Here is a 23,710-nt window from a genome sequence, read left to right on the forward strand (position 1 = left end):
GCTGTAGTAGCTCGTCTGTTGAATTTGACCACAAGAGCCAGCATTTACTCCCCATGTGTATCAGTGAACATTGGTTTTCAGAAGGTGGCCTTGGTTCAGTGGTCTCCAGTGTCACCGGTTCACCACCGTTCCTTTCTTGGACCACTTTTGACCACAACTCCTTGTCTTGCCATCACAATTTGGCCCTTGTCAAACTCACTTTAATCCTTAGATATTGATAGACAAACATAATATGACCTGGTCCATGTCCTTGTTAATGATTGATAGGTGACAGACTGGACTGTGATGTTTGTTGTAACTCACATTCAGAAGCTCTGTGCTCAGTTTGCTTGTCAAAGCTCCAACATGGAAGTAAAAAAAACAGGTATTTTATTCTGTCTTTTCCTCTTCTCAGGTAAGACAATGAAGTTCATCTCTGTTATTCTTTAAATTAGTGTAGTTTTCCGGCGGTACTGCACTGAACTTAAAGTTACGATTATGTTTTTTAAGGCTGGTCTGGAAATTTGTGTTATTTCCATTTGCCTGGTTTTAATTATGTCCACCCAGATGTCCAATCTCCGAAAGATTATGTACTCAAGAGGATCAGGAAAACAAGTCTTCAAGATGTGGCACCCATTCATTGAATATGTTGTCCATTTCAAATAACACCTTATTATTGACTGCTATTGATTGATTTTTCACTTTAAGATCGACCACAGCTCGAGGGATTTGTTGTTGAGTTTTAGAGGGTTGTTAAATGTGATGTTTCTTTAATCAATTTAAATATATAAATATATGTTTAGTAAGCAAAACTCAACCATAGAGCAAAAATAATCTCTTTGCGGCCATGCACTATTCTTGAACATTTTTTATAATGATCTTGAATAAACAAAAAAACTTTTTTATTCAATGGACTGAAACTGATATCATGCTAATGTACAGTTACAAAGAAACTAAGATCTCTAAAAACGTATTTGTTTTAAAATGTAATAAGAAACTGAAGTCATGATAAAACAATCACGACCATAACAAAATGACTGACCCTTGTTTGATGGAGGCTGTTTCTGTCACACGCACTTAAATCTGCTTTTGTAATCACTGTGTCAAATATTAAAATCATCCATTATGGGTCTCCATTTCCTTGTAGCGACTGAACCCCCTAAAATTGTACCAGAGCTCACCTGTACTACTTCTGGAACAGGAAGACATTACAGGGGCACTATTGCTGTGACCAAATCAGGGAAATCTTGCCAGAGCTGGACATCTCAAACTCCTCACAAGCATAACAGAACTCCAGAGAACTTCCCCTGCAAGTAAGCATCAATAAGATTGTTGAGAGTTATTGAAGTACTGGTTATTTATTCTCTTTCCCTTTGTGAGTTTAGTAACTTTAAGAATAATTTATTTACAGAGGTCTTGTAGAGAACTACTGCAGGAACCCTGATGATGAGAAAGCAACCTGGTGTTACACCACAGACCCTGAGACCCGCTGGGAATACTGCAATGTGCCCAATTGTAGATATCAACCTGGTCTGTATTGTAGTATTCTGGTTCAAAATCAAATATTTCTAAACTATTTTCTCCTGACTTGTTTTTTTCTGATCATGACGTTACAATACTTATTCTTTCTCTTGGAGATTAAAATGGTCATTTGAAGAAATATAAGTAAACTCATTCCAACAAGAACCAAGTTTTGTTGAAATCTGCAATTTTATCATTCATTGTAGACATTAAAATGACACTGTCTGAACATGTGTTTTCTGAGATTGTTTCCTGTGATGTCATTCTGTTAAATTTGCTATTGAGTAGCTGCAGAAGATTGCATGCACTGCACCGGAGAAAACTACAGAGGCCAGATCTCCATCACTGAGAGTGGGCACACCTGCCAACGCTGGGACTCTCAGAAACCACACCAACACGATTATGTGCTTTCAATGTGAGAAACTACAACAAACTAATAGAGCGTTAATGAAATATTGTGCCCTTGGTACAAGTACATAAAATGTGTGTTTTTGTAGTTTACCTGAGATGAACTTGGAGGAGAACTATTGCAGGAATCCTGATGGACAGCCCAGACCCTGGTGTTATACCACAGATCCATCTAAACGCTGGGAGTTCTGCTCTATTCCTCGATGCAGTAAGATTCACTTCTGTCAGCCTGTCAGAAATCACTGTGTCAAATATTAAAATCATCCATTATGGGTCTCCATTTCCTTGTAGTGACTGAACCCCCCAAAATTTTACCAGAGATCACCTGTACTACTACTGGAACAGGAAGACATTACAGGGGCACTATTGCTGTGACCAATTCAGGGAAATCTTGCCAGAGCTGGACATCTCAAACTCCTCACAATCATAGCAGAATTCCAGAGAACTACCCCTCCGAGTAAGCATCAATAAGATATGTTGAGGGTTATTGAGGTACTGGCTATTTATTCTCTTTCCCTTTGTGACTTTAGTAACTTTAAGAATCATTTCATTACAGAGGTCTTGTAGAGAACTACTGCAGGAACCCTGATGATGAGAAAGCACTCTGGTGTTACACTACAGACCCTGAGACCCGCTGGGAATACTGCAATGTGCCCAATTGTAGAGATCAACCTGGTCTGTATTGTAGCATTCTGGTTCAAAATCAAATATTCCAAAAATATTTTCTCTTAACTTGTTTTTTTCTGATCATGACGTTACAATACTTAAATCACTGTGTCAAATATTAAAATCATCCATTATGGGTCTCCATTTCCTTGTAGTGACTGAACCCCCCAAAATTGTACCAGAGCTCACCTGTACTACTACTGGAACAGGAAAACATTACAGGGGCACTATTGCTGTGACCAAATCAGGGAAATCTTGCCAGAGCTGGACATCTCAAACTCCTCACAAGCATAACAGAACTCCAGAGAACTACCCCTCCGAGTAAGCATCAATAAGATGTGTTGAGGGTTATTGAGGGTACTGGCTATTTATTCTCTTTCCATTTGTGACTTTAGTAACTTTAAGAATCATTTCATGACAGAGGTCTTGTAGAGAACTACTGCAGGAACCCTGATGATGAGAAAGCACTCTGGTGTTACACCACAGACCCTGAGACCCGCTGGGAATACTGCAATGTGCCCAATTGTAGAGATCAACCTGGTCTGTATTGTAGCATTCTGGTTCAAAATCAAATATTCCAAAAATATTTTCTCTTGACTTGTTTTTTTCTGATCATGACGTTACAAAACTTAAATCACTGTGTCAAATATTAAAATCATCTATTATGGGTCTCCATTTCCATGTAGTGACTGAACCCCCCAAAATTGTACCAGAGCTCACCTGTACCACTACTGGAACAGGAAGACATTACAGGGGCACTATTGCTGTGACCAAATCAGGGAAATCTTGCCAGAGCTGGACATCTCAAACTCCTCACAAGCATAACAGAACTCCAGAGAACTACCCCTGCCAGTAAGCATCAATAAGATGTGTTGAGAGGTATTTAGGTACTGGCTATTTATTCTCTTTCCCATTGTAACTTTAGTAACTTTAAGAATCATTTCATTACAGAGGTCTTGAGGAGAACTACTGCAGGAACCCTGATGATGAGAAAGCACTCTGGTGTTACACCACAGACCCTGAGACCCGCTGGGAATACTGCAATGTGCCCAATTGTAGAGATCAACCTGGTCTGTATTTATCTGTATTTTAGGAGCCACAGAACAACTCAAATTAATTGCATGCCTTGTAGATTCTTGTTTTCCTTCCTTGTACTATAAACAAATAATGTGATCATTAAGTCATGACAAAAATGCATTTACATTAACGCATCAAAATAAGTTTAGCAATTTCAACTTTCTACAACTCATCACTAGTCAAGATTTTAAATACTAAGTTGAAATCACTTCCATAGCAGTAATAAAGTAAATTATTAAGTAATTTATTTCAGGTGTAGCTGGTAAAATACAATGTGTAATGTACATTCAGCCATTTAGATCATTTGTAACTATGTGAAATATATTGTATGACTGGAATTTTCCTGTTAAATCAGGGAGTCTGAAATGCGGAAAACCAGCAATAGAACCTAAACTTTGCGTTGGGCAGCGAGTTGTTGGGGGATGTATTTCCAAACCCCACTCCTGGCCTTGGCAGATCAGTCTTCGAATCAGGTACACAAACCTCCCTCATTTGCCTTTGTGTTTAATACTGTTAACAACTGAAGATCTCTGGTTTTGTACCAGGCATTGATATTAGGTAGGTAATCGTGTAATGTAATTTTTGAGTTCAATCAATCTGTTTTGAAAACTTTACAATAAATACTAGAAATAGAAATGCTGAACAAACATTTAAAGACCTAAAACACAAAATATGTGAAAATAATGCAATTAGGGGCATTTGGCATTGACTTCTGCACACAGTTGTGGAATCTAAAAGAAAATGTTATAAAAACTTTGGACAAATTTAGCAACTTTGCATTAGCAACGTTGTTTTAGTATTTTATCTTTGAAAAACTGCTATAAAAAGGACTTGTTTTTTTCAGAACAAACTAGGTTTTAACAGTAAATACATTTTCTGTTATAGGATCGATAAAATTAATTTCTGTGGTGGAACTCTGATCAATGCACAGTGGGTCCTAACCGCAGCCCATTGCCTTGATGGGTGAGTGGCCGTTTTCATCTTATAATCATTTTACCATTTGAGGGGATAAGAAAGCAATGGTTACATTTTTACCTACTATTATACAGGCCACACATCTCAAAGATCTTCCTTGGAATCCACACAAAACATGCAATTGAACCGTCTAAACAGGAACGAGATGTTTCTAAGATTGTTATGGGACCATCTGGAACTGACATTGCTCTTCTCAAGTTAGACAGGTCAGAGAATTCACTGTTGACAATTGTTGTCTTTAACAAACATTAATTTCAATGTTAGATAAAGGTGATTTTAATGTATACTTTCAAATTTATTTGATAGTAAAATAATTTCTCCAAGCCTCATGATAATGTACTCACTTAACTACATGTAATTATTTGGTCCAATTGTGTTCTGTGTTGTACTAAATGCTAAAGAGTCTAAGCCATATTTAGAGGAGTAGTTCACTTTCAAAATACATTTTCATGATAATTTACTCAACCCATGTCATCCAAGATATTTATGTTTTTTTTTCTTTAGTCGAAAAAGAAATGAAGGTTTTGATGAAAACATTCCAGGATTATTCTCCATATAGTGGACTTCAATGGACTCCAAACGGTTGAAGGTCAAAATTACAGTTTCAGTGCAGCTTCAAAGGGCTTTAAATGATACCAGGCGACGAATAAAGGTCTTATCGAGCTAAATGATCGGTCAATTTCTAAATAAAATAAAAATGTATATGCTTTATAAACAAAAATGCTTGCCTTGCTCTGTTCTGCGATGCGCGTTCATGACTTCACATAATATGTAATTATGTTGACAACCAGCACGTTCAACTTGTAAACACTGACTTTGTACTTCCACCTACGGCAAAGCGAGCATATATACATTTTTATTTCCTTTAAAAAATGACTGATCGTTTCACTAGATAAGACCCTTATTCATCATCTGGTATCGTTTAAAGCCCTTTGAAGCTGCATTGAAATTGTAATTTTGACCTTCATCCATTTGTAGTCCATTGAAGTCCATTATGGAGAAAAATCCTGGAATATTTTCATCAAAAACCTTCATTTCTTTTTGATTTAAGAAACAAATACATAAATATCTTGGATGACATGGGGGCGAGTAAATTATCATGAAAATTTATTTTGAAAGTGAACTACTCCTTTAAAGAAGAATAGTTTAATAACATCAGGAAGGCAAACTCACAATAAAGTGTGTCTCATTTTAGGCCTGCAGTAATAAATGATCAGGTATCACTTGCCTGTCTACCAGAAAAGGACTACATTGTACCAGATGGCACTGAATGCTTTGTGACCGGCTGGGGAAATACACTGGGTAGGTGACATTAACAAGTATCCCAAAACAGACTCTTGGCAGTGAATGTAGCTTAATATTATAGGACATCTTCACTTAAATACTGCACCTAAAATGTAAAATTCTTTCACCATTTACTTACCTTTATGTTGTTCCAAAACCGTACAACTTACTTCTATACAAAACTGTGACAATTCACACTGCTCCATTTAAACAAGTTGATCGTTTTTTTTTTTTTTATACGTCATTTTGACTTCAGAAAATTTGTTTTGTGACAAAAAGACAGAAATGAAAAGCAACACTCACAAATACGAAAGTTTACCGTGAAATCTTTGAATGAAAAGTCTTGAACATTCTGCTACTAAAAACTGTTTGTATTTAACCTGAAGAACAATATACTGTAAAATGTAAATAACATATACATTTTTTCATTGAATAACTTCTGTAATAACTTCTTAGTTTCAAGCTTTTCTGTTCTTCAGGAACTGGTGGAGAGGATTACTTGAAAGAAACCGGTATCCCAGTGATTGAAAATAAAATCTGCAACAGTCCATCGTTTATGGACGGCCGTGTGGAGGAGACCGAGATGTGTGTTGGGGACATAAAAGGAGGAACAGACAGTTGTCAGGTCAGAAAACATGCAATGAAGTCTAAATCTTAAAAATGTTTATAAACAACGAGCCATAGATGATATAGACCAGGGGTGTCAAACTCATTTTAGCTCAGGGGCCACATGGAGGAAAATCTATTCCCAAGTGGGCCGGACCAGTACAATCATGGTATATATAACTTTAAAACAACAACTTCAGATTGTTTTCTTTGTTTTAATACGATCAACATAAAACAAAGCTGGAGCCTGAGGACAGTGTGTCCAAAAGCACAACATCACTATTAATCATAAAACACCTCAAGTTATTTGAAAATTCTGAGGACAAAGAACACACAAACACACAATGCCTCAGTGATTCACAGAAGTATATCACAGATCACGAACTATATCAGGGTGTCTCATGCAGCACTTTAGCTTTCACCAGGGCATCAATATCAGGCGTCACATCCTGAGTGGCAGCCAACTTCAGGATGTGATTCAAGTGCTTGTGCGTGAGCCTTGAGCGCAGCTTTGTTTTATTTATGCTCATTACAGAGAAAACTTGCTCACAAAGATATGTGGTTCCAAACATGCACAACAATTTTGCAGCGAGGGCTGTCAAGTTGGGGTAACCTGGCAAGATATTCTGATAAAATGTGTCCAAGCCAGATGCGGCAAATTTGCCCTTCAAATCCGAGTCACACTGTAAGTCTATTATTTCAAGTTGGATGTTGACGGGCAGATCAGAGGGATTCACGGTGAATGGCGAGCAAAAAACTTTGAAGTCTTTCTCCAGTTCACCAAAAATCTGAAAGCGTTGCTCAAACTCCCGTAACAGTCCCGTTATTTTATCTTTGAACCGCTTCATGTCTGCCACATGTTGGGTCGCGCACACATTTTTCAGACAGGGGAAGTGAGCTGCATCACCACCGGCGAGTTGCGTCTCCCACAATGACAACTTCAACTTGAAAGAACGTATGCTGTCATAATACTGCGTGACAACTTTGTTGCGCCCTTGCAGCTGTTTGTTCAAGTTATTCAGGTGCTCTGTAACATCCACCATAAATGCAAGGTCCTGCATCCATTCTGCGGAATGAAATTCTAACACTGGTTTGCCCTTTTCTTCCATGAACTGTTCAATTTCTTCTCGTAAATCAAAGAAACGCCTCAGCACAGCACCTCGGCTTAACCATCTTACCTCAGTGTGGTATGGCAGGCCATAGATGTGGTCTTTCTCTCTGAGAAGGCTGTCAAACTGTCGGTGATTCAGGCTTCTGGATCGGATGAAATTAACGGTTTGGATGACCACCTTCATGACGTTATCCATCTTTAATGAGTTGCAACACAAAGCCTCCTGGTGCAAAATACAGTGAAAAGTCCAAAAATCACGTCCTCTATTTGCAGATTACACTTTCTCTCTGAACTTTGTCACAACGCCTGCTTTTTTCCCGATCATTGAGGGCGCACCATCTGTAGCTAGGCTGACAGCGCGGGACCAGTCCACTCCGACCCTGTCCAGCGCGCCGACGAGTGCGGCGAAAATATCAGCTGGTGTCGTTGTATCGGTCATCGGCACCAACTCCACGAACTCCTCGGTGACGGTCAATGTGTCATCAACTCCGCGGATGAAAATGGCCAGTTGTGCAACATCTGTAATGTCCGTGCTTTCATCAATTGCAACTGAAAACGCAATAAATGACTTTACTTTTTGCTTCAACTGGCTGTCCAAATCCACTGAAAGATCGGAAATCCTGTCTGCAACTGTGTTTCTTGACAGGCTAATATTTGCAAAAACCTGGCGCTTTTCAGGGCACACAATATCTGCTGCCTTCATCATGCATGTTTTTACAAATTCACCCTCACTAAATGGTTTTGAAGCCACTGCGATTTCATTAGCAATGAGGTAGCTAGCTTTCACTGCAGCGTCACTGAGTTCTCGGCTGTGAGTAAACACAGACTGCTGTTTCTTGGAGTGGGGGTTCGATCTTCAGCTGGCTGGCAGGAGCTGCCACTGGCATGTCACGTGACCTGTCAGTGGCTGGCTGGCAGCTGCCAGTCTGCCTTTGGCGATTTCAAGAAACCATTGATTTTTGGCTGATTTTGTGTTTTGTTTTCCTCCATCTTTAGCTCATTTATTATGCATCTGTTGATATGCTTTTGTTCTTTTGCATGATTGGCGTTTTAGAGAATTTATCCGAATTAAACCAGTCAAATAGCCGCGATCAGACTGGCAGCTTACTGACGCTTTGCTCAACGCTCTATCCAGTCAGCCGCGACTGAACTGCGAGTATAACGCGTTGTCTGAATCTCTCGCTGCAAGGAAATACACTGTATTCTTTTTATGAATGTAATCTCATGCATCTATTCTTCACTAGGATTGGTGTTTTGGGGACGTTTATCCGAATTAAACCAGTCAAATAGCCGTGATCAGACTGGCAGCTTACTGACGCTTTGCTCAACGCTCTATCCAGTCAGCCGCGGCTGAACTGCGAGTATAACGCGTTGTCTGAATCTCTCGCTGCAAGGAAATACACTGTATTCTTTTTATGAATGTAATCTCATGCATCTATTCTTCACTAGGATTGGTGTTTTGGGGACGTTTATCCGAATTAAACCAGTCAAATAGCCGTGATCAGACTGACAGCTTACTGTGTCGTTACTGTTGCCTGCCTCTCATTCTAGGGAAATTAATCTAATTTGTATGGATACTGCCGCTTGTTGTGACGATTTTAAGCGTTGTGTAATGTAGATGCAGAGTAGCCTATTAAAACATGATTTAATTCCAATAACATGACTCTTTGTCTTTGCTTTTGAGCATTTTCTGTGACAACAGGACACAATACAGCAATGCATTTTAATAATTCAATTAAAGAGAGTTTTTCTAATTATTCATTAAAAGAAAGCCAACTTAAACTGTAAAATCACGGAGCACAGACTAAATTTACTTTTTAAGTATTTTTAGTATTTTTAAATTTACAAAGGCTATTTACAAGTAAAACCCAAGAAACAAAAACTATTTACAACTAAAAACAAAGAAACAAAAACTATTTACAAATAAAACGATGAAACAAAATCTATTTACAAATAAAAAACAAGGAACTATATAGGCCATTGCTTGTAAACTATTATTCCACACACATAAACACTTGTGCAGTTGCAAAGGCTGTTTCTGCTTGGAATCTGTGAAACCCCTCTGTCTTTCTGAGAATCAGAATATATACTCGCAGTTCAGTCGCGGCTGACTGGATAGAGCGTTGAGCAAAGCGTCAGTAAGCTGCCAGTCTGATCACGGCTATTTGACTGGTTTAATTGGAATAACCGTCCCCAAAACACCAATCCTAGTGAAGAATAGATGCATGAGATTACATTCATAAAAAGAATACAGTGTATTTCCTTGCAGCGAGAGATTCAGACAACGCGTTATACTCGCAGTTCAGCCGCGGCTGACTGGATAGAGCGTTGAGCAAAGCGTCAGTAAGCTGCCAGTCTGATCACGGCTATTTGACTGGTTTAATTCGGATAAATTCTCTAAAACGCCAATCATGCAAAAGAACAAAAGCATATCAACAGATGCATAATAAATGAGCTAAAGATGGAGGAAAACAAAACACAAAATCAGCCAAAAATCAATGGTTTCTTGAAATCGCCAAAGGCAGACTGGCAGGTGCCAGCCAGCCACTGACAGGTCACGTGACATGCCAGCATCAGACTGGCAGGTGCCAGCCAGCCACTGACAGGTCACGTGACATGCCAGCATCAGACTGGCAGGTGCCAGCCAGCCACTGACAGGTCACGTGACATGCCAGTGGCGGCTCCTGCCAGCCAGCTGAAGATTGAAACCCTACTGGAGTCTTGAGACCCGCCAACAGTTCATTCACCTTCTCTCTTCTCCGCTGTCCTTGAAAGTTGTCATATTTGTCGGCATGAAGACTCACATAGTGGCGACGAAGGTTATATTCTTTCAGCACTGCAACATGCTGTGAACACACCAAACATACAGCTGTCCCATTCACCTCCGTGAATAAATAGGAGGATGACCATTTGTCTTGGAACACTCTGCACTCTGCGTCCACTTTTCTCTTTTTTGACAGAGACATATTGTAGCAATGATGGTGCCAAAGCACATAATGTTGAAAGTAGAAGCCGTAATAAATATCGCGGGCTGGCTGCACTTGCTTGCCTTACTTGCTCTGCCCCGGTATAAACAGTTTGCTTGCATCTCACAATTGCTATTGCGCCATCCAGTGGACGCAATTGGAACAGCAGTTTCTTGTATGGAAAAATTGCAGCTCATTTTTATACTTTACAAAATCATCTTGCGGGCCGGATTAAACCCGTTTGTGAGCCTGATCCGGCCCGCGGGCCGTACGTTTTAAAGTTTAAAGCAGCTGTATCCTCGGTGAGGTTGTCAAGAACGGTGTGCGGAAAGCCTGAAGTTGTCTGGGCTTGCAGCTGCGTTAAGAATGTAGGAGATAAAATCAGCCCTGAAACAAACAAGGGAAAATTGAAATTGAGAAAGAAATACTATATGCCTGGGTTTATAATACTAACATTACAGCCTCAATTTCATGCGGGGTGAGTGACCTAGTCAGGCTTGTGCCTTAGTACAAGTTGCTTTTTTCCTCAAGGTCGCATATGCAAGGTCTTGTTATTTGTATTGTAATGTATATGAAATGTTCCTGCTAAATCTGTGGTTATTTGGCAAAATGTAAGAGCTGAGCATCTACCTGGACTGATGAGAGAAAGCAGTGCATTCTGTTCCTGCAAAACCTTCTGCAGCTGTTTCACCTGAAGCTGAAGGAGCTGCTCATCCTGACCTGGACTCTGTCCACAAAAAGTCAAATGGTTGAACCAGTGCTGGACTGGTAATCTGGCATACCGGGCAAGTGCCCGGTGGGCCGACGCACTTGGGGGCCGATATAATATAATATTTTTTTAATCGGCCAACGACCGGCCCATAAAGCAGGGACAGCGGCCCATTGGTTAATTTTCCATACTGACACTGGGCTGGCCCAATCATCTCTTAACAGACTCCACCCCCCAGTTTCTCGTGTCAGATGCAGTCAGTGTCTTATAGAGTGTTCACACCAAACGCAGTAAATCGCGCTATTAGCGTCTAGTTGGACGCTTGAACATTTTGCTTTTACTCGCTTCATTCGCGTCATGGAGGGGCTTCTGTCAGTAGGCGCCCGTCTAATTGCGAAATGGCGGACATGGATTTAGTTGAGAGGATAGCTGCGAATTATGTGCTATGGAAGACTGAAGAACAACGTAGACTCGTTCGGCGCCATGTCTGGGTCCATCAAATCCTTCAGAGGTGCAGTCCTTCATTGTTGTTTCGGATTCCTGCCTCCGCTCGCTATGTCATAATCACGTCCCTACTAGAGCAAGCTCCTGGTTCGTAAACGCGGCGCGAATTTTCGCCAAAGTTCAGATTTTTCAACTCGGCGAACTATGGGAAGCCAAATAATCCAAAAGTTGGACGAGACAGCGGGTATTACAGAGCTCGCGCTGCGCTGACATGTCATCTGCGCGTTTCAATCACTCAGCCAGCCGACTCCTCGTCAGCGCACACGTTATTTAAACAGCGCAAACCGTACACTCAAATGTACAATAAAGAAACCCCACATTCCTTAAAAACATTTACATTTGTTTACATTTACACATTATTATCTTTAATAGTGTACAAGTAAACGGTAGTGTTTTGCATCGATACTTTGAAGAACTGTACATATGTATAGACTCTATACTATTGAGGCTACGGAAAGACCTGTACAAAGCAGAAACTTCAATGACTTCCAATATCTTGAGGAGCACGCCAACCTCCTGGAAATTATATAGGACAGTTTACATGTTCAGGTAATTTATTTTATTATTATAGTACATTTTGCGCCTAGCCATTTTACCTCAACTATTTATGTTAATAATAGCAGAGGTTTATGGGTAAAATGTAAATGAGTGGCGCCAGATGAACATTGTATATGTTTTAAGTGGTCAGTGCAGCGGATTGGTTGGTGCCACGCTGCCCATCGGTTGGTGATAGGAAATTGAATCGCGCAGATGACATGTCAGCGTGGCGCGAGCTCTGTAATACCCCGCTGTCGCATCCCACTATTGGATTGTTTGGCTTCCCCTTACTAACGCTCAATTTGCGCAAATCACACCACTAGGTATAGGTCTATCACCAGGGAGTCAGTCAAGAGAGAGTGAGTACACTGGTCCACTTGCACTGGTACACTGGTCCATGGCACTTAGTTCTCAGCTTTGTAGGTTTTTGGGGGAATGGAACAGTAGATATGCATATCTTCAGGGACCGCAAGGATGGTGTACTGGTTGGTTGTGTCCGACCCATTGTGGTGGGCCGGTCTGAGTAAAAATGCCAGGGCCCTTTTTTTGTCTCAGTCCAGCCCTGGGTTGAACGTAAAATATAGATGTGCAGTACAATATATTAAGAAAAATATCTAATGTAAGCTTTTATATTGCAAAACCTGTAATATAAGTTTATATTACACTCTTAAAAACAGTGTTTCTAAAGGTTCTTCACAGCGATGCTTTAAAAAACAACAACCGGGTGATTCTCGCAAAATCTAGAGGTATGATATGTTTTATATGCATTCGTTTCTCAACTTTTACTGATAGATTAAAACAATTTGATTTAAAAAAAGCCTTTAAATAATAAAGATAAATCTCATAGCAAGTTTTGATAAAAACAAGCGAAGCCATGGGGCCTAAGCAAGTTTTTTTGAGACATTAATGAATTATATTTTAATGGAATATTAAACCTATTTAAATGCGGAAAACACGTGATCACTAACAGTAATGATGGGTTCAGTAGATAAAAATATAACAAAGTCTATCTGCTTGACTAATAAATAAAGATTGACAGAAAAGTAGTAACGACTGTATGACATGGCCATTTAAAAATATTTGTATATTTATATAAAATAAAATATATTATATATACATGTTTGTAATTTTTTAAGACTACTTTTTAACTCTTCTTTATTCATATTTCTTGACATGATAATGAACATGATAATATCGCCACCTCATGGCGGCACCCAGTCAGTGGATTCACAAGATGATAAACCCTATTTTAATAATAAATAAAAACAATTTCTAAAAGATTTTCAAGGTGAAATGCAAAAGCTTTGTGACTAACCCTTCTGGGGAAGCTCTGAGACATCAAACGTTGTGCCTCCTGGGCCAACTGAACTCAATACAGCTCAGTACAAACACTAAACTAAAACGGACAACAAAATTAGACAAGCCATAAACTACACCTTAAAGTACATGAAACATTAAATCATACTTGCTTGTTTTCTTTAACCTTGTTATGGTGTACGCATGTTTTGTAATACGCACAGCCAAGCAAACCCTGTGACTGACAGCTTTCTGTTAGTAGTTTTAGTAACTGTAAACAATGGACGTTGATACCAGATCAAAACTATTCTTAGCTTTGTATACTGTGCTAGGCTTTAATGGACTAGTTTTGATGCACTTATGTATTTTGTTGCCTATGTTGTTATAATTGCTTCCAATGTTTCCTCATCTGTAAGTTTGGATAAAAGCGTCCGCTAAATGACTAAATGTTAAACAACAAACCTTAGAACAAATATTCAATCTTAACAAGGATGAAAATGTTCTTGTATTCTTTGAACTTTTTCTGCCTTAAGATCTGACGATGAAAATATCAACCTAATATGCATAGAAGTATAAAGTTGAATTGCTTGATGTGAATGTCATTCTTTGTCCAAAACGATCCTTTACTGAATGAAATGTAACATTGAAATCAAATAACTGGGGTTGAGGCAACCACATTGGCTCTGTTTAAAGGGATACTTCACCCAAAAATGAAAATTCACAGAATTGTTCTGATGAACACAAAGAAAGATATTTGGAAGAATGCTTATAATAAATGTTGCCCCCATTGACTACGATAGTACGAACAAAAACAATGGAAGTCAAAAGCGCCCCAGAATTGTTTGCTGTCCTACATTTTTCAAAATATCTTTTTTTGTGTTCAACACTACTTATCGTACTCGTGCTCTTGAGTAGCTGCAGAAGATGCACTGCAGAGGAGAAGACTACAGAGTCAAGATCTCCATCACGGAGAATACACCTGCCAACGCAGGGTCTCTCAATATCCCCACAAACATAATTTCGATCCATTTCAGTTTTCGTTTTTCTTATTTTGTCCTGTAAAGCTGCTTTGGAACAACGCACATTGTGAAAAGCGCTATATAAATAAAATTGAATTGAATCCTTTTGATTCATAGCACTTACTGATGATGAAGGCTGTATATACTCATATTTAACTCCACCCACGACGCGCCCACGGGTGCTCTGCTTTTTTCCGGAAACAATCGTACAGCTGTATCTGTCTACTGTAAATGTGAAAGACTTTTCGTAGATATGAAGAACGCAGTACTACTCTACAGGTACTCAAGATTAACATAAAAACTGCTTCCGTTACCTGTTAATACTTTATAAAGACTTTAAAAATACTTAACAGTAAAGAAAAGTGTCAAGATTTTAAAACCGTACAATGAACAAATGAATGTGACATATTTTTTTACCTCTTTTGCCCTTTATTCATTTATTTATGTATTTTTTGTACATTTTGTCATCCTATGTCTATTGGACATAAATGGTTTAAGCAAATTTTGTTCTAATAAAAAAAGATTTAATTTAACTCATAGAAGTCTGCTGATTAAGATACCCGACAAATGTGCTTTAAGGCATTTGATATTGTGTGCAATTGTTTAAAAGCCTTTGTATGAATAACTGCGTGATCATGTTACACTTGTAAATGGATGACAGAAAAAACAAATGATGTGAAAATGCATGTGTTAACACGTTATTTTTGACACCAACGAAAATATTTAGAAAAACGCTGATAACAAAACAACACTGGGCCGCATTGATTTCCATGGACGTAAAACTAAATATATATTTTCTTAATATATTGTTCTGTGTTTCACAGAAGAAATTAGTCATTCATTAAACAAACAGCTTAACATGACGTAACACCAGCTATCTTAAAATAACATGTCCACTTCTGACAAATCATGTGATCAGAAAGAGTAAGGATGGACCCAAAACAAATTGATTGACAAACATAAAGTAACAGTCCATGTCCTTGATAGACAATAATTGACTTGACAAGTGTACGATGTGCCAATTTAAAAATATATATATTTTCATTATATATTCATATTTTATTATATATAAATGTATTTAAATTGCTGTACTGAAAAAAGAGATTATTATGATAGTCTTTGATGTTAGAAAAAATGCTTTTAAACAACAAATAATCATTTAAAAATTTGACATTTTTAGAACACCTTAATGTGACAGAAATATAATTATTTTAGTTGAATTAACATTCTCCAAGTTCAGAAACCATTGACTGACAAATACCTTATGACCTGGTCCATGTCCTTGTTAGGAAAATTATTGACAGATGTCTGCACAGTGATGTTTGAACATTCATAACCTCTGTGCTCAGTTTGCTTTTTAGCTCCAACATGGAGGTTCAAAAAACTGGTCTTTTATTTTGTCTTTTCCTCTTCTCGGGTAAGCCTAAGAGTTATTTTATTATTTGTCAATAATATCTGTATGTGATTAATAAGATTAATTATGTTCCCTCCAGTTTTCCTAATGGACTACACTGAAAGTACAGGTAAGATGATGTTTGAGGAAGTCTTACTGAAGAAATGTTTTATGTCCTTTCACCTGGTTTAATTCCTTACATCCGTACAATACTTCATTTATATTTAATAAACATCATTTATGAAGATACTTTTTTGTGACTATTATTTCAATAATCTGTATACACTTCTGTTAAAACATTTACAGTCGCTTACGTACTTTTTTTCCCTACATTATAAAATAAGAGAAAACTCATCAAAACGATGGAATAATGTAAATGTTCTGTAACTATGGAAATCAGGTTAAATATTAAAAAAAATTTAACTTAAAGATGGGAAAATATTCAGCAAACTCATCAATATACTGAATGAGTTCTCATCTATGATGGGCTCTTTTGGCTGCATTTCTTTGTTGTTCGGTCAAAGTCCTCCATTTCAAACACACATTTAATCACACGTCAGCTGTTACAATTTACAAGATATACAAGAGCTGATGCAAAAACATGAGATGTGAGCGAATCCTTATTAGCCCTTTTCTGTCTTATTTGCTCATGGTTATGACTGAATGTTTTGATATCGCAAAATAAATGTTTCTGGGCATATCAATATATTTCTGAAAAGTTTCAGTTTATTTTTGCGTCTCTCAAACATCATCCTATACAACCTTGAAATATCTGAATTAGTGCAAAAATAAGGTTAAACATGCAAATAGAATAAGTAGAAAATCAGACAGAAATAATGTAAACAACGACTCGCTCATATCTCACACTCTTGAATCTGCTCTTGTATACGTGCAGAAGATTGTGCGTACTGCAGAGGAGAAGCCTACAGAGGCAATATCTCCATCACTGAGAGTGGACACACCTGCCAACGCTGGGACTTTGATACAAAAAATAAGTACAAGCCATCAAAGTGAGAAACTAGCATTTACTTACTGAGCATTTATGAAATATTGTCCACTTAGTACAAGTACACAAAATCTGTGTTTTGTAGTTTTCCTAAGAAAAACTTGGAAGAGAATTATTGCAGAAATCCAGATGGATCACTTCGGCCCTGGTGCTATACCACAAATCCATCCAAACGCAGGGAGTACTGCTCTATTCCTCGATGCAGTAAGATTCACTCCTGTGTACCTGAAAACACCATATCAAAATATCAGCTTATTATTATATAATATTATTAATTATCGATCATCTTTCTCTTGTAGGAACTGAACCGGCCGCAATTGTACCAGAGCACACCTGTATGACTGGAGATGGAAGCTCTTACAGGGGAACTATTTCTGTGACCAAATCAGGGAAAACTTGCCAGAGTTGGACATCTCAAACACCTCACAAACATGGTAGAACTCCAGAGAAGTACCCGTGCAAGTAAGCATTAAAGGGCTAGTTCATCAAAGAATGAAAATAATGTCACTAACTAGCCCATTAAGGGGCCATTCACATTTACATGATACTGTATATAATATGAAAGGAGGCGAATTCAGAAGCATTGTCAGTTTTCTGGGAATTTTTTTTGACATTTTTGTAAAACAAAAAACACTGAACATCACTGTCCCGCAAAATATATTTTTAGTTGCTGATATGAAACTAGAATTTAAGAATTTAAATATGATCTATTTCTATAATTTGAAAAATTATTTAATTCCAGAGGTCTTGTTGAGAACTTCTGCAGGAACCCTGACAAAGACAAAGCACCCTGGTGTTTCACCACAAACCCCAAGACCCGCTGGGGATACTGTAGTGTGCCCAAATGTGAAGATCAACCTGAACCTGGTCTGTATTGAAGGAAATTGAATACTATTTGGTAGAAGTATATAAAACATATGGCGTAACTTACTTTTTGTGAGAAAACTTTTTGTGAGACTTTTTGTATTTATTAATACATTAAAAAATATTTATAAATACTAAGAGTAGACTCATCAAAATGGAATACTTAAAATATAACCATGGGATTTAGTTTAAAAACAAATAAGAAACTTTGTGTTCTTAGTGACAAACAAAGTTAAACATGCAAATAGTGTAGAATACATTGACAATCAGACAGAAATAATGTAAACAACGACTCACTCACATCTCACACTCTTGAATCTGCTCTTGTATACATGCAGAAGATTGTATGTACTGCAGAGGAGATGACTATAGAGGCAATATCTCCATCACTGAGAGTGGACACACCTGCCAACGCTGGGACTTTGATACACAAAATTTCGAAAAAAAGTACAAGCCATCAAAGTGAGAAACTAGCACTTACTTACTGAGCATTTATGAAATATTGTCCACTTAGTACAAGTACACAAAAACTGTGTTTTTGTAGGTACCCTGAGAAGAACTTGGAGGAGAACTATTGCAGGAACCCTGATGGAGAGTCCAGACCTTGGTGCTATACCACAAATCCATCCAAACACTGGGAGTACTGCTCTATTCCTCGATGCCGTAAGATTCACTCCTGTGTGCCTGAAATCACAGTTTCAAATAATTAGTATATTACTAATAGATTCATTATTGATCATCTTTCTCTTGTAGGAACTGAACCGGCCACAATTGTACCAGAGTTCACCTGTATGACTGGAGATGGAAGCTCTTACAGGGGCAGTACTTCTGTGACCAGAACAGGGAAAACTTGCCAGAGTTGGACATCTCAAACACCTCACAAACATGACAGAACAGCAAAGAACTACCCGTGCAAGTAAGCATTAAAGGAATGAAAAATAAATGATGTCATAAATGACTCACCTTGAAGTCGTACGATAACTCTAGGACTTCTGTTCATCTTTGGAACACAAGGAGAAAGATAGTTTTGATGAGATCGAAAAGCTGATTCCCTTCAAAGACAGCAAAGCAACGTCCATTCAAAGCACGAAAAATTGGTAAAGACATCTTTAAAACAGTCCATGTGACAATTTCCTCAATTCCGCCTCAGTTTCCAACATGTGTTCACAGGAATCAGCTTATAAAATAAACCTGTTTTCACGTGATTACATTTATATCAATAAAGCGGCTACACAGAAGTTTGAGACTTGCCAGGTTTTTTGCGTGCAGTGACGTCAGCATCGATAGTCTGTCCAGTATTATATACTTTTTTTAAATCTCTTCTCGTGTCCGCATTGCAACCTATTGCAACAATAGTTTTTCATTTTGCCCTTTCTACATGAACTGCATGATTCGAGAGCAGACTTTTACGTATTATTTTACTGTTACTTCCGTCTGAGACTTTTACTATGCTGTCAGACATGCGCACATAAACAAAACTTACAGAAAACCAGTAAAGGCGTTTACATGTCACGTGAAATCGGAGTAATGGGCAAAAAACTACCTCTGCCGAGCGGGTCTTGCTTACATCGTTTATAACCTTTCCCTGGATAAAAGAAAACTGTTGCATGTGTTTACATGACATTACTTGTTATCAGATTATTAAGCATAATCAGAGTGAGACTCTGCATGTAAACACACTCAATGAAGGGAATCAGAAAGCTTTTGGACCTCATCAGAACGATCTTATTTTGTGTTCAGAAGATTATCATAGATCTTACGAAGTGACGTAAGTCTTTCAAATTTTTTATATTTTTTATTCTGACATTCTCGGTTTTCTGTGAAACCCAAAAGGAAATTGATTTTGACATTTTGGAATGACCACCACTGACAGCAAAATATATTCTTCGTTGCGTCACTTTATTTGTTGACATTGTTGAAAATTTTTACGTAAGCTATTGATTTCATTTAAAAAATCATCTTATTCCAGAGGTCTTGAAGAGAACTACTGCAGGAACCCTGATGATGACAAAAAACCCTGGTGTTTTACCACAGACCCTGAGACCCGGTGGGAATACTGTGATGTGCCCAAATGTGATGACCAATCCAAATCTGGTCTGTATTAAAGGAAATAAAATAACATTCGAAACAAGATTTGACAACAGTATATAATATATGACTATTTCTGTCCAATCAGGTGATCTGAAATGTGGACAACCAGCAAGAGAACCTAAAAGTTGCTTGTGGCGTGTTGTTGGGGGATGTGTTTCTAAACAACACTCCTGGCCTTGGCAGATCAGTCTTAGAGAAGGGTACATACATTTCACTCTTGTGTCTCTGTGCTTAATACTGTTACATAATAATTTACATAACATGCTACAAACAACATCTCTGGTTCTAGACTGTTTAGAAAATGTATTTAATCCAGTAATCTGATGACTGTTCATTTATTTAGTCAAGTACCTGAATTTCTGGATTTTTGCATTTATAGGTCGTAAAATTTGATAGAATTTATTTTGTGAAATGTAAAGAATACATGGTGTTACTGCAGTTTTTTTTTTTTGTAAAATGTATATTGTGACATTCAAATTAAATAGTGATATAGATGGTTTCATTGGACGCACACGCCTGGCCCAAAGTTAACTTAATATCTTTGTAGAATCATTTTATTAAATAAACTATTTATTGAATTTTGTTGCATGTTAATTATATTAATTAAACTATTTGTTAAATAGGCCGTCGCATTTAAAGAAAACCGCATGGGTTTACATTGTACATTGATATCTAAGAGTTCAATTTGCTAACGGAGTCTAAATTCAAAATATTGGCGAGGCAAGTTTAGCTAAGTATTTATTGAACTACACCAGTAACTTTCAGCTAGAGGAAAGATTTGACCACTTAACTGTTTTCTGTCATAGTCCTGAGAAATCTCATTTGTGTGGTGGAACTCTGATTCATCCGCAGTGGGTCCTCACCGCAGTCCATTGCCTTGAGGTGTAAGCGACCATTTTTAAATATCTTTTTTTGCTGTTTGAAAGTATATAAATGCAAAGATTTAAAAAAGCTGGGAGTTTTGGAAGTTCAGCAAATTATGAAATGTTAACCTACCATTACACAGGTCTGCGAGTCCATCTTTTTACAAGATCTTCCTTGGAATCCACACAGAACATGGGTCTGAATCCTCCAAGCAGGAACGAGATGTTTTTAAAATGGTTATGGAACCGTCTGGAGCTGACATTGCACTTCTTAAGCTAGACAGGTAAGAGAGTTCACTGTTATCTGTTGTTTATTTCTGTAACAGTAGAGGAACCGTTATAGATAAAAGTGTGATACAGGTGAGTAACATTTAAATGTCTCATTTATTAGATAATTAAATAGTTTCTTCAAGTCAAGCTTAAAAACCTAGTACTAGTACAGAAAGTACTTGACACGCTTCTCTTAAAGAGTTATTTAATCTCTCAAATGTTCAAAGCCAAATTGAAAGCGTAACACTGTGTTTACAATAGACACAAGCGGTTATATTTAATGACATCATGAAGGCAAACTCACAATAAAGTGTGTCTCATTTTAGGCCTGCAGTAATAAATGATCATGTTTCGCTTGCGTGTCTTCCTGAAAAGGACTACATTGTACCAGATGGCACTGAATGCTTTGTGACCGGCTGGGGAGAGACAAATGGTAGGTGATTTTACAAGCCAAACAGATTCTTTACCTACACACATTTGATTTAAACACATTTATATTTCAGTTTACTTAAATAATTATATTTTAGTTTCAAGCTTTTCTTTTCTTCAGGAACTGGTGGAGAGGGTTACCTGAAAGAAACCAGCATACCAATAATTGAGAATAAAATCTGCAACAGACCGTCGTTTTTGAATGGCCTCATAAAGGATCACGAGATGTGCGCTGGACACAAAAAGGGTGGAACAGACAGCTGTCAGGTCAGAAACATGCACTAAAGTCTAAATAAAATATAATATAAGATGGAACTATTTCCTTTTCGTAAATTCTGGGACAAGTAAATAAAAAAGCCCAGAATTAAAAATGAATTAACATGAATTAAAAACATGAATATTACAATTTTGATAGTTTGTTTCATTTGCAGTTATGGTTAGACCTCACAGAAATTTTACGCTTTGTGTTTATTTTGTTCTCACATATTTAGGGTGACAGTGGCGGACCTCTCGTTTGCAAAGCACAGAACAAGTTTGTTCTTCAAGGAGTAACATCATGGGGTGACGATTGTGCTCAAGCCATGAAACCTGGAGTGTACGTCCGCGTCTCTAAATTTGTCAGCTGGATTGAAAAAACCATGAAAGAAAACTAATTCATCTTAATCACAAACATATGCTGTGCCATGACATTTAAATGAACAACTATTGTTTGAAAATAAAATTATGAAACAGAAGTTACAGCTCATATTGAATTTGCTCAAATTTGTCAGATATGTTCACTGTCTTCAATGTTAATACTGTATTTTACCCATGAATAAGTTAGGGCCTGGTTATCTTTGTTATCTAAATTATCTTTGTGCATATTACACCTCAAATGAAACTATTACCAGGCCCATACATTAAATCATACCTAGTTTACCTAGTGTAAAAATACTTCACTGGACCGAAGCTGGCATCTAACCAAGAGTGGAGAGACACAATCCCTGAATCATCAGCAAATTTAATATTTTGGCAATCGTTGGTATACAAAGTAAACAAAAGAGGAGCTAAAACACAACCCTGATGTGTACCTGTAGGGGTCAACAACGTATTGCAGAAACTTACACGTGTTGTTAAAATAATACCACAATGTGAGAATACCAGACCAAACCCAATGTAAGATGTATAAAAATCTACTTTTCCTTGAGGGCCAGATTCTAAAAGTATAAATGGGATGTGGGCCAGCTTTTTTTTACCGTATCCTCATTACTTCTGTAATTTTGTATTTATTGAATTTTGTTTCTTTTATACTGTTTTTGTTGCTGTTACTTTTAGATCATATATTAAAACGTGCACTCAGATATTGCATGTGCCTTTTTATGATATTCAAAAGGGATATTGTCTTTTTAATTGTATATAATATCCCTTGATGCATTAGTTTACCCAAATATAAAAACACTGTTAATTTACTCACCCCCAGTCCATCAAAGATGTGGGTGGCATTGTTTTTTCAAGAAGATATTTATGAATATATTTGGTTAAATAAAACTCAAATCAACGAGAGCCAAAAACGTAATATTTTAATCACAAAAGTAATCCCTGACCCTTGTGTTGTTAAATTGGCGTCTTTTAAAAATAATCAGTTGATCTGTACAAAAAACTGAATGCTATTATGGCATCTTCAGGTGAATTGCAATCGCACTCATGCACTTAAAAGGGCAGATACTTTGTAGTGCAAGTTCTGGAGGGAGATGAACAGCTGTTGTCGTTAAATTTCGCAGTTTAAATCATACATAAGTAATGAATGCTGCAATAAAAACAACACATTTTTCCTTTAGCTAAGACAACCGTTCACCTGGTGACTTACACGCCACCTTTCAAGGACACAAGACGCGTTTTGGAATGCGACCTATTACGTGCGAAAACCGATTATGACGCTGCAAATATGATACGTTTTCTGGACAGACCGATCAAATCTTTTTATTAGACATCAGTAATATTTTTCATTTTTCAACATTTTTCAGCACCTTTTGAAGTTGAAATTTTCACTTTCAATAACTTTAGCAAAAGTTGCATTTCTAGCGAGAAATAAGTAGTGGTTCATTTCTCGAGGCTTCATCTGGTAGCCAAAGAGTGTAAAACAAGCAGATAGATTAC

General features: G+C 37.6%; 2 protein-coding genes across 2 annotated transcripts; both read left to right on the plus strand.

The window, feature by feature from the left end:
- Window positions 1-313: 313 nt before the first annotated feature.
- Window positions 314-6,699, plus strand: LOC306904295 (plasminogen-like). The gene is made up of 16 exons (XM_079474107.1): window positions 314-364; window positions 1,127-1,292; window positions 1,391-1,509; window positions 1,789-1,915; window positions 1,998-2,116; window positions 2,200-2,365; window positions 2,465-2,583; window positions 2,730-2,895; window positions 2,996-3,114; window positions 3,261-3,426; window positions 3,526-3,644; window positions 4,007-4,124; window positions 4,537-4,614; window positions 4,701-4,832; window positions 5,822-5,928; window positions 6,390-6,699. Exons 1-16 carry the CDS (start codon window positions 346-348, stop codon window positions 6,566-6,568), a joined length of 2,019 nt encoding a protein of 672 aa, XP_079330233.1. The 5' UTR covers window positions 314-345; the 3' UTR covers window positions 6,569-6,699.
- Window positions 6,700-14,840: 8,141 nt separating this feature from the next.
- On the plus strand, window positions 14,841-22,941 carry LOC306904296 (plasminogen-like). The gene is made up of 17 exons (XM_079474108.1): window positions 14,841-14,937; window positions 16,008-16,075; window positions 16,152-16,181; window positions 16,947-17,061; window positions 17,143-17,261; window positions 17,357-17,519; window positions 17,800-17,924; window positions 18,260-18,383; window positions 18,466-18,584; window positions 18,675-18,837; window positions 19,891-20,015; window positions 20,098-20,212; window positions 20,819-20,896; window positions 21,019-21,159; window positions 21,472-21,578; window positions 21,696-21,841; window positions 22,066-22,941. The coding sequence occupies exons 1-17, from the start codon at window positions 14,912-14,914 to the stop codon at window positions 22,225-22,227; spliced, it is 1,926 nt and encodes a 641-aa protein (XP_079330234.1). The 5' UTR covers window positions 14,841-14,911; the 3' UTR covers window positions 22,228-22,941.
- Window positions 22,942-23,710: the final 769 nt, after the last annotated feature.

Source organism: Barbatula barbatula (genome assembly GCF_947034865.1).
Source record: "Barbatula barbatula genome assembly, chromosome: 15".
NCBI lineage: Eukaryota > Metazoa > Chordata > Actinopteri > Cypriniformes > Nemacheilidae > Barbatula > Barbatula barbatula.